The sequence below is a fragment of the Limanda limanda genome, chromosome 3 (assembly GCF_963576545.1).
Source record: "Limanda limanda chromosome 3, fLimLim1.1, whole genome shotgun sequence".
Classification (NCBI taxonomy): Eukaryota; Metazoa; Chordata; class Actinopteri; order Pleuronectiformes; family Pleuronectidae; genus Limanda; species Limanda limanda.
Window position 1 is genome coordinate 11,975,562 of NC_083638.1, and position 11,688 is coordinate 11,987,249.

The window sequence follows — 11,688 nt, forward strand, 5'->3', positions numbered from 1 at the left end:
GTGTAGTATCATACTGGTGTCTACTGTAATCCCTGCTGTAGCAGGACTAACATAGTAATAAGATATTTAAATGTTTGGATTTTATGTAGAACTTTAGAGGCCAAAACCTTTCTCCTTTCCTCTAAAAGATTAGATGTATTGGAAATATCTGAAACAACAAAATTGTGCCAAAAGGTGTAATTTTAACAATTCCTTCTGGAATTCTTTACTTCTGAATTTAGCAATAGTAAAAGACAAACAAACAAACAAACAAATAAACACAAACACCAAGCCTCCTTGTGATCTTAACGCCAGATGTAAGCTTTAAGGTTTCTGGCCTTCCCCAATAGCTTCCTCTCCCTCAATACCCTTGTCATCTACCAAGTACAGGGTAAATCTCTGCCTCTGTTTCTCTCAATCCTGTGACCTTTGACACACTCTTTCTCCTCTCTTCCGTTTTCAACACAACATACATCAGATGGCAGACATATACCACTTCTAATCTAATTCCTATATATTTCTCTAGGAAAAAGTCGTTTTCCTGTCAGTTAGTTTCTTCTGTCTTAGTCAGTTTGTTCTGTGTCTCAGTCAATCGTTTGACCTTGACTCTTTTTCCTCTCGTTTCCTCACACACAAACACTCCTACTCCCACACACACTGGGAGTTATCTCCCTGCACACAAGCACACGAACATTCACAGCCAAGCGTGCTCTGCCATGTTTTTTTTTTTAATTTTCAGGCAGAGACCGGACTCCCTCTTTTGAGATACGAAGGGCCGCGCCCCAACGTTTTCTACCAGTCACTCAGTCCAACAGCCACACACTTCCATTCATACTAGTTACTTCACATCCTCTCTATTTTATATAATCAATAGTAGTATAATAATTTTTATTTAAGTAATTTCCTCTTTCAAATCCTTATTCGTAACATCCTTCCGTTATTTGTGTCCAATTGAAACGATGGTGTGTATTTTGGGGATTCCAGGCAGCACCGATTAATAACTGCCCTTCTACCTCTGAATCAGACAAACCCACATTTAATTAAACCTCTATGGTTTCTGGAAATCTTAAATAGTCTCTGATTTCTAAAAGTGAAATACACAACCCAATTGTTTTTACAAAACAAAGCCAGATTCAATCCTCTCAGGTCTTTGTGTCCTGAATGAGAAACAACCAGATAATCCAGCCAATTTTTTCTTAAATCTATATACAGGCTGGGCATAGAAACCCCTGTTTCAGCCTCAGTGCTGTGTCACGTATAGCTTCTTTACATAAAATACTTTATTAGGACAAAACACTCAACTCACATATAATAATATTTTATGATCTAGGCGTCTTTAAATGTTTAGGCTTGACACATGGCAACGGTAAAGTCTGTGGTCCCAGCTCCAGTCTCGTCAGTACTGATGCTGGGGCAGACTTATCATATATGATTACTTGTGTCGCACGGCGAATTTTAAGCTTGATCCAACGTTGCACTCTGGTTATTCAGACCCGGTCCCGTCGAAAGCACACGTCTGTTACAGAATAACAACATCTTCACAGCCGTTTTATCTCTAATCTAAGGGTCGATCCAAAAGCTGTGTCTGAATTCATTAAGCGTCTGGTCTCGTCATAACAGCGCTCATGCCTTCAGGTCACATTCTCTTCACGGATCCCTTTTTAATATTTGCTTCAGGCTCGCTTCTACAGTGTATCTGGATCCGATAAGCACCTGTTCCCGTCAGAACCGGCACTCTTTTTCTTTTTTTCTCTTTTTTCTTTTTCTCTTTTTTTCTTTTTTCTCTTTTTTGCTGTAACAAGTGAATTTCCCCGTTGTGTGGATAAATAAAGAAATCTAATCTAATCTAAGATTCCACTGCAACCCTGCTACCTGAATCTCTATCTTTAGGTCCGATTAAACAACGGTGTGTTTGGCAGTTCGGTCCCTCACTCTCCTAGTGCAGGCCGGCCACCTTCCTCTAAAACCACACCCTAAAAAGTTTAGGTTGCAATATTTGCAACCTGTTGTTTAAATCGTCAGTTTACGGTATATGCGCCAAGATCTGGGACTCCTATTCCATTCTCATCCCTTTTTCATTGTCCCTCTATTTTACTCTTATTTCCTATGGTTTCTTACATCACTTTTCATTGTTCCTATATTTAATTCTTATTTCCTATGGTTTCTTACATCACTTTTCATTGTATGTTGACTCACTTCCTCACAACATTTTCATTGTATGTTGACTCATTTAGTTCCTCCCAACACTTTTCATTGTATCTCAAAACACACAGAACTTTATTTATAAATTTTACCTCCTATCTCCTCTCCGCATTCTCATATCTATAGCAGTGACTATCTAAGTAATACAGAATTTGTTTTAACTGGTTTCTGCGTACCTTTTTGTTTGGACGTCCAATGAGAATGCGAAAAATCGATCAGAGCAGCTTAGACTTTGAGGCCTGCTGTCTGGTCCAAATCTTCCTTAGGAAAAAAGTCGGTCAAAAACTCTCATAGGATCACGTCCGGGGTCACCATCTGTTAAGGCGTGTTTTTTTATCCTATATAATGAGAGAAACCGATCCAAGATTTTGGTTCAATCAAATGTTTTATTTAAAGATACAATGAAAAGTTATTCATAGCTATGGACAATTATCACAGCCTATGCTAATTAAGTTAGCAGTAGGAAGATGAAAATGGCCCCGAACAGAAGGGGTTTGATATAGTTATAACAGTAGATTTGATGTGATTGGTTATGAATATTTGGAGGGGAGTCACCGCAAATCACTTTGGATCTCCCTTATTGGTCCAGCCGCAGTCCCACGCCTCTTGTTACCGAATCCAGGAAGTGACAGCGAGCAGCTCTCCGTCATGCAACCTACGCTACTCTACCGGTTGCTAGGGCAACTCTATCTACCCTGACAGTCTGATGTTGTCTCGTAATTCAGCCTTGAGTAGAAAGTGTCTTGCTCTAGCCATCTTGGCTGCACCAACTTAACCATAACAAACCTACGACTCTCCTATCAGGACAGCTGTTAGACTGGCCATCCTTGTGACGTACAAACATTATTAGCAAATTCCAAATATTAAATATGATAAGCGAAAGGTTGAAAATAATGATTTGTATAAGGTAATGTAATTGACCCACTGCTCCTACCTCCCCTTCCGCCTTTATGAAAAGAGTCATTCATTATGGTTTGAGAAACTATTATTGTGTTATTGAGTGTCTGCTCCATCAAAACAATCTTGACTGTGAATGTGTAAACATTCGCATCCTTGAAACTAAACAATGTCATACTGACTTTGCCCCAGAAAGGACAGCTCCTTGAATTCTGTCTGATGTTGAATACAGCTAATGAAAATATGCTTTAATATCCAAGAAGTTAATTATGAGGACAACTAAAAGATACATTATTGGCACTAAACAGCAACGGTTATTAAATTAATTTGTACATTATATCTAGCTAAAACTACCTCTAGCTTTATTATTAAGAGTTCTTTCAGACACAACCTATAGTTAAAAGTTTGAAATTCCTAACAGTTATGAATTCTTGTTAGCACTTTTAATGGCTGTTTTGAAAGGTATTATACAAATAACGATGTCATTATCTTTATCAGTAGCATTATTGATTAGTAAGCTTCAGAGTTTCTGGATGTTACTTGTGTTACCTGAGCCAGATCAACTGTTTCCTCCTGTTCCGAGCCTCTCGACTGGTCAGAGAGTGATATCAATCTCCTCCTCTATCTCTTATCTACGCTTTTTTACAAACTGTGAATTGAAAATGGCGCTATAAACATCTGATTACACTCTCTTTGTTTTTTCAGGAAGAAATGCTGTGAAGGGTTCAGGTTTGTGATGGGCCAGTGCATACCTGAAAGTAGGTAAACCATACACACTGACTCTTGAACTTGACATGCTCTTAATCTGACAGTGGTTGATTAGAACAGTCTGCAACACGATATAAACATATTTGTAATTGTGGACCTACAGAGATAATGTTTTTGTTCTTAGAGCTGATCTTTGTCAGTTTGAAGTTTAAGGAGTCCTTAAACATTTCAGAGTTTACCTGAGCCAAAAAACATTCTGCCCATAGTTTTGACACAAACAGCTGCATCATGGTGTTGTGGTCATCGATATAAAAGCATCTTGTTATTGTGATCATTGGACTTATCATGATCAACTGTGAACATGCCGAGACAGAGTGACAGCGACTTACTCTGACCACTAGAGGGCACTGTACCCCACCTTGTTTAAGCTGGATGTTTAAAGAGCGTCAGCTGATGCTTATAGTATAATGTAAAAACAGTTAAAACGCAGAACATTTATTCAGTATACAGTTTAAATAGGCCACAGCTCACATACAATAAAAACATTTACTATGAATATGTGTTTTCCGTTTGATTTAAAAAGAACTTAAGTCTGAGGCTTTAATCAAGACACGACAGCCCTGGATTCATGAATGATTGAATTTTTTATGATGATGCAATATCATTTTTCTTTTTCTTTTAATCAACCAATAATTTAACTTTGTAATCATTCTAATAGTCCTATTTCACACCATACATGTTGGCTATATGATTGAGAGACGGAAACCAGTGTAAAACGTCACCCTATAAAGATTGGGGTGCTGACATGTGGAAAGCATTTCATAGTTGAGAAAAATAAATTACAGTCCTGTGACACTTAACCCGTCGAAGGTAGCAGTTAACAGTTTTTTTTAGCCTGTCATTTTAGGAAATGCACCTAAACAATGTCTTTGTTTAATTATGGAGGTATGAGTGTCCCTGTGAGCTACGACTATGTGAGAATGACCCAGAAACCAGCACCCGAAGCAGCTGAAATTAAGATTTCATTTAGTTATTTACACTTGTGCTGTTTCTACTCTGACACGTCAATATGTCTCTTCACCAAAGCAGTAGAGGCTGTATTGGTCAGTTTCCATGTGGATGTGGAACTTTCTGAATGTAAGGAGGTGGTAATTAGAAAGCAGTTGCAGGCGATTACAGTTATGTTTTGATCCTGAATAACTTTATGATACTTAGTTCACGCACACTCGTCCTTTTCTCTCTGTCTCTGTAGGTGTAGACATGTGTGATGCATCGCCCTGCGAGCAGCAGTGCACTGACAACTTTGGACGAGTTGTCTGCACGTGTTACCCCGGCTACCGCTTTGACCGGGAAAGACACCGCAGCCACAAATCTCCTTACTGTCTGGGTCAGTACCGCACCCACCCCATCTCTCAGTCAATGATTCTGACTACCATGTCTACTACTGGTGTGGTAGAGAGATTATGTCTCCCTTGTCCCAGCACCCCACAGGGCTTTTTTTATCCTTAAAACAAAGATAAAGTGGACATTCTTCAAAAGAAAATGAAAAACATAGGTGTTTCTTCAAATAGCATCAACACATGAAATCGATTTTTCATAGTTGTGAAACACTGGCCTTCTCCTGTTTGATGCAGCATAAAGCAAATCAGCAGAATTCCTTCCAAATCTGCACCCTGTATTTACATTATGTAAATGCTATTGACCTGCAGTCATACTATGTGATGTCTCAGCAAGGTTCTTATTGCTCTAGGGTTTATCATTTCCTAAGATATATACAATTAAATATTCCTGCACCTACTGTATGTCCAAGGGGTGAAGATTACAACTGAGATCCACATGAAAAGATGCATGTGAGAATGCAGCTGAAATAGATATACTACATGTACTGTGTCTTCTACCTCTTGCTCTCTTTCTGCCTGACTGTCATTTCAATTTGTGTCAATGCATGAATAGTATTTATATCATAACAACGAATAGATTTTAATTGGATGGATCATCTCATGCAGACATTGATGAGTGTGAGCACCAAGGCAGCAGTGTGTGTGACCACGACTGTGTGAACACAGTGGGAAGCTTCCTGTGTCGCTGTCGCAGCGGCTACATACTGGCACCGGACCAACGCTCCTGCATCCCTGTACACAACTGTAAGTTCCTGTTGGGATTAATAAGTCTAAGTAGGAGACCGAGTCAGCATCCAGCCATAATGGTTCATTGATCTGTGAAGGTGTTTGGCTGATACAAGATGATATGGATAACATTGTGAGCTCATTTATTAGTTTTTCCTTCCACCTGCTTAAAGTCAGTAAGAGGTTGTTTTAGCATAACTAGGTATAAGACTTTTACAAATCAAAACCAAGATGTTAATTGATCAGCTCTTGAATTTCAGTTCATAATGACAACTGCCGATTTATGTTCTTTCAGTGTAATTGTCAAGCAGTGACTTTTGTTAGAAGAGCATTTGTTTCCCTTCCTGAATTTGTATATAAATATGTTTTTATGTGAATGTTTTGTCTTGCAGTGAGCTCATCTGGGAAGTCAGACACCTTGATGAGTGCTGGTTCTTGTTCATTCACCTGTCAGGATTTTATGAATATGAAAAACAGTTTGCTGCAGCTGAAACTGAGGCTGGGCAACACACAGTCACCGAACCAGGTAACGTGTTCACTTTAGAGCAATATTTAATCTATGTTTCCCACCTTTGACCAGTAAAGACAGAGCAGATCTAAAGGTTAATAATTCATCATAAATGTTAATGCTAATAATTTATTTGTTTATGTCTGTTTTGATTCCACAAAGTCATTTTTTATGTTTGCAGGTGCCGGGCCTGGCTAACAGGAGTGACAAGCCGTCTCTGGGGAGGGCAGGAAAAAGTCCAGATAGTCATACTGGTCTACCCGGTCCTCCAGGAGCTCCTGGGGTCCCAGGTAATGTTGATATAATAGTAATATGAGACACAAAATCAAATCTACTAGTCCAAAAGTATGAAGAGGGAGAGTTACTGGTTAATGCACTTTACAGAGCTTTAGTCTCCTTTAGACTATTGATTTCTAAAACCAAAGTTTTAATGTGAGCAGTGTAACATATGACCAGTCCAAGAAGATATTACGGTTTTCTATTATGACATTGCTATTATTTTATATGTTAGACTGATTTAATTAATTATCTAATTTTGAATGTTTCCTCCCCACTTATCTCTTTAACCACCTGTCCTCACCAGGACACCCAGGTGAACCAGGAAAGCAAGGCGACCCAGGGGACAGGGGCCCGCTTGGTCCTCGGGGTCCTCGAGGGGACATGGGCCCAATGGGTCCAGAGCCTGACTTGAAACATATCAAAAGAGGCCGCAGAGGGGCAGTGGTAAGAAGAAAAAAAGGGTTGTAACAAGACTTAGTTCCCACTATCAACGTGACATAAGGACAACTCTCCCAAAAACCTCTTTAATACAACATTTCAAATCATAATAGTATATAATCATTTTGAGAGTTTTACCCAATACTACAAACAACAAAACACTAAGATCATATTGTCACCAGGTAGATTTTCATTACATTCTCTTACCTGCTTTGTAACCAGCTGCAGTTGCAGTACACAATGAAAACAATTACCTACAGCCCAAAAACCATTTTGTCTGTAAATCACCAATTTCAAAGAAGCATCTGCAAAACAAGGTCAAATACTACTATTATGAATATGTAAACCATACTTGTAAAACCGTCCCACGGCCTAGAAAAGCTCATTTTATGTGTGTGAAGTCAACCCATATGCCATAATAATGACTTTATAATAATGGACATGAACACATGTTGCTCTAATTACAAACACATCCACTGCTCTACACGTGTAACATCATACATGAATGTGTAAACAAGTGTACTTATTAGTCTGCAGCATGAAGGCTAATTTCTCCTCATTTAGCCACTGTCACAGCTTATTACCCATGTCCTCATTTCTATCATTTCTACAGGGACCACCTGGAGCAACAGGAAGAGATGGATTAAAGGTCATTATAACATAGATTTATTTTCTACATGTTTTGGACTTCTTGTCTGTCCGTGTGTGTGTCTGTTGAGCTCCACTAGTGCCATCTAGTGTCTGAAGTACATTTAAACATGCATCATTTAGTGTCTTTAAATCTACAGTAACTTTGTCCTGTTTGCTCCTCCCCTCCCAGAGGATTCATTGACAAAGATCACATTGTAATGAACAAACCCTAATAATCCAGTAGTAGCTGCAAATAAATACTGTCGTTCACTTGAACCTGAGTAACTGTGTTCAGGACAATATATAATAATATTAGGGCTGGGCAAGTTAACTCGTTTTAATCGAGTTAACTCAAGTGATGAGTTAACTCGATTGTTTATCCGCCAATTATTTTCTTTTTTCCTGTTCTGCAGCATTATTTTCTTTTTTCCTGTTCTGCAGCATTATTTTCTTTTTTCCTGTTCTGCAGCAGTCAGCAACAGACTTTCACAAAATAAAAGCCTGACTTTCAAAATAAAACAATAAATAATCAAACCTGAATGAATGCGAGATAAAATAATTAATCGAGTTAACTCATCACTTGAGTTAACTCGAGTTACCATTGAAACGAGTTTACTTGCCCAGCCCTAAATAATATAGTTAAATACGTGTGCTTGTGTCCTGAAAGTATTTGAATGGTTCTGACACTTGGGAAGCTCTTCATATTGAACTAGGGATAATTTGTGCTGTTTGTCATCTACAGGGTGAAATGGGAGTTCCAGGTCTGAGAGGCCCACCTGTGAGTTTATGCTGTAGTAAAAACATGTATTCATATTTTACTTCCTGAATGTATTCAAATTTTACTTCCTGAATCTAGATAGAAAACTAGGAGGGACAGTGTGTCTGCCATCAGGGCTTCAAGACTGTAATAAATTGCCTGAGTAGATAAGGCTGTCTGAGACAGAGTGTTATTTTAAGGCTCGGCTAAAACATATTTTCTCAGAAGGTATTTTGGTCTTCTATCTCTATTTGAATCATTAGTATTACTATTATTTATTTCCTTCTGTCTGTATTTAGTTTTTATTTCATTTTATTTGTTTTCTCATTGTGCAGCACCTTGTGCCATACTCTATTGCAGTGGTTCTTAACCTGGGTTCGATCGAACCCCAGGGGTTCGGTGAGTCACTCTCAGGGGTTCGGCAGGGGTCAAAACACACACAGTATAGCCCGGTTCACACTAGCAATGTCTGGCCATTTTTGTCGGCCGTCAAAAAATTGGCTGCCCACAATATGGTAACACACAATTTTTTTTCGCCGTGTCAGATTGCAAACATTTTGTTGCTTGGTAAAAGTGTGTTACACAAAAGAAATTAAGGCTACTCGTATTATTCATGACGTCACACTCCGCAGTGATTAAGCTGGTTGCAGCTGATGATTTGAACACATTGATTTTGTGTGCAACTGATGCATGGTTCATTTTGTGCACTAACAAATTATATACCTATGTTTTGAAGAAATAATATTTTATTTTTCCAATTACGAAGGGTTCGTTGAATGCACTGATGAAGCTTGCAGGGTTCAGTACCTCCAATAAGGTTAAGAACCACTGCTCTATTGTTTACATTATGGTTATTATTTTTCATATATATTGTACTTCTAAACCTCTAAAAGAAAAAAAATGTTTTCTAATAATGTGCGGCTTCTTAATCAATTCCTGAACTTCCCATCTGTCTCCAGGGACCTCCCGGCTCCTTTGACTTCCTGCTGCTGATGATGGCGGACATCCGTAATGACATCATCGAACTGCAGGAGAAGGTGTTTGGCGAGCGGCGAGGCATCTCTCTGGACACTCCTCCTCAGTCCAGCGGGGATGTGGATTTTGTAGATTGGGGCTCGGGCCAAGATCTGATGGTCAATACTTGACCTTTGACCCCGGTCACAGTAACGGTTACTAAAGCCCAGCAACAAAATCACCAAACTTGACTCTTTTCTTCACTGATAAAGGACATTGGTGGTCAAAGAGCCAAAATGTAAATAATTCTTAAAATCACAGCTGGGATGAAGTGGGCAGGGAGCCTCAGCGGTTACACCCTCAACGTTACCACAGTCTGTAACACGGGGAGATCCAGGGATTATGAAATGAAACGCATTCTCTCTGCAAGCGAGCGAGTCTCCTCGCTGCCGTTCATATGCTCATATGTGTGAGTGAGGGAATTGCGTGCGGGACATAGAGTGAGAAAGACACAGTGTGAGCCTTCATGTCTGAGTCTCTGAGCTGTGCCTCTGAGCTGAACCACTTCAAACGATAAACTTTATCGTCTACATCTCTTCCTGTTCCTGAGTCTGTCCGTGGAAGCCGTGCAGCCGCTGACAGTGTGCCTGCAGGGCATCGGTACAAAGACCCAGGACCCGCGCCCTGAGCCTCCCCTGCACCTGACTGCAGCATTCAGCCCTCGAGTCAGAGATACTTTCCACTCCGAGGCACAGACTTCAGAGACAAATTCAAAGCAGACAACCGTAATAATGACAGGAACAGTAACGCCTGATGTAATGTTGATTATGCCTTCAACATCTCAATTCAAGTATGATTAAAGACACATTTACTGCAGCAATACATTCATTTAAAAATAATATCAAAAATGTCACGTGTACAACAGAGTCAATCTTGTGACAGTAACGTTAACATAAGCAGAATCTGCTTCTTATAAAACAGACATAAAAAAAGCTTTAAAACTAAAATGAATAAACATATAATAACTGTAATTGTCTAAAGGGAAATGTTTCATGGAAGTTGGTTTACATGTTTTCATACTGCACACATCTTTCTGTCAGTGGTTTGTCAGAAACATGTTCGACATGAAGAAGGAAGGAAACTTTAAAGTTTCTTACTGTGAAGCAGCAGCTGCACAGAAGGATCAACCCATTGCTCATTAAAGGTTTTGCCTAATATAGATTTTAACTGTTTAATGTGGATTTTTATTCATAATGCTCAGAGTTATATTGTAACGTTGATCGTCAAATTGCAAATTATCAAGATTATAGATCTAGTTATTGCATCAAAAACTAGATTGTCAGTAGAGAGCATACCTCCACCAAGGCCCAGCAGACTTCTCATGAAACTGAATTAGTTAAATTCACATGATCCAGATTTTTAATTGGTTCAAATTCAAAAACAAATTCCTGTACCCGCCCCCTGATCTTAATCTGCACCAAAATTGAATTCTGGTAATCCGTCCAGTAGGTAATACCGCTGAATAACAAACAAAAAAATGCAGATGAAAACATAACCTCCTCGGCGGATGTAATTAATGTTTGTAGCTGTACTAGATGCTTTTTCTAGGAAATTATAATAAGAAAGATGGAGACTTTGTAACAGTTCAAGAGTTGGAAATGTGATTATTTGCCTCTCATCGAGCTAAGATTTATACGACTCATGTCAATGAAATATGAAGTTATCATCGGGACCAATTAAACAAGCTTTGCATGAAGACTGAAAACAGGCGTCTGTACAATAAAGGAGATTTAAAGTCATTACTCAGCCTCAGAGGAGCTGAGTTTTAAACACGTAGTCAGAGCCAATTGGATTCTCTTATTTTTCAAAGCAGAATGAGAAATCAAACCTTGAATATCAAAAGCAGGCAACAGATCCCTAAAATCTGAACAGATTCAAAACCCAAGACAAGCGGTTGAGGAGCAATGTGCTGTTGATAAGCCCTGATGCAGAATTTGTGTAGAGTTCCCAACCATGAGGTGTTTTCTACCATATCCCTTTTCCCTGAATGATTTTTTACTCAGTGCCACCAGCAGAGGGTACTAATACACAGATAATCCGCCCTTCTAAAGTTAATCTCTGTGAACACAAGCAAGGTAAAACAACCAGATTCTTGAGTTCTCACAGCACTATGTCCTTTATGAGTAATTATAATAACCATCCATAAAACA

At 39.0% G+C, this 11,688-nt stretch overlaps 1 protein-coding gene across 1 annotated transcript in view; it reads left to right on the forward strand.

Moving 5' to 3' along the window:
• Positions 1 to 10,699, forward strand: part of LOC132999107 (collagen and calcium-binding EGF domain-containing protein 1-like) — a 45,996-nt gene extending 35,297 nt beyond the window's left edge. The window contains exons 3-11 of the mRNA XM_061068895.1: positions 3,784 to 3,836; positions 5,039 to 5,173; positions 5,793 to 5,930; positions 6,305 to 6,438; positions 6,602 to 6,710; positions 7,004 to 7,143; positions 7,751 to 7,786; positions 8,510 to 8,545; positions 9,484 to 10,699. Coding sequence (XP_060924878.1) covers positions 3,784 to 3,836; positions 5,039 to 5,173; positions 5,793 to 5,930; positions 6,305 to 6,438; positions 6,602 to 6,710; positions 7,004 to 7,143; positions 7,751 to 7,786; positions 8,510 to 8,545; positions 9,484 to 9,669 — 967 coding nt within the window. The 3' untranslated portion in view covers positions 9,670 to 10,699. The remainder of the gene's footprint in view (positions 1 to 3,783; positions 3,837 to 5,038; positions 5,174 to 5,792; positions 5,931 to 6,304; positions 6,439 to 6,601; positions 6,711 to 7,003; positions 7,144 to 7,750; positions 7,787 to 8,509; positions 8,546 to 9,483) is intronic.
• Positions 10,700 to 11,688: the final 989 nt, after the last annotated feature.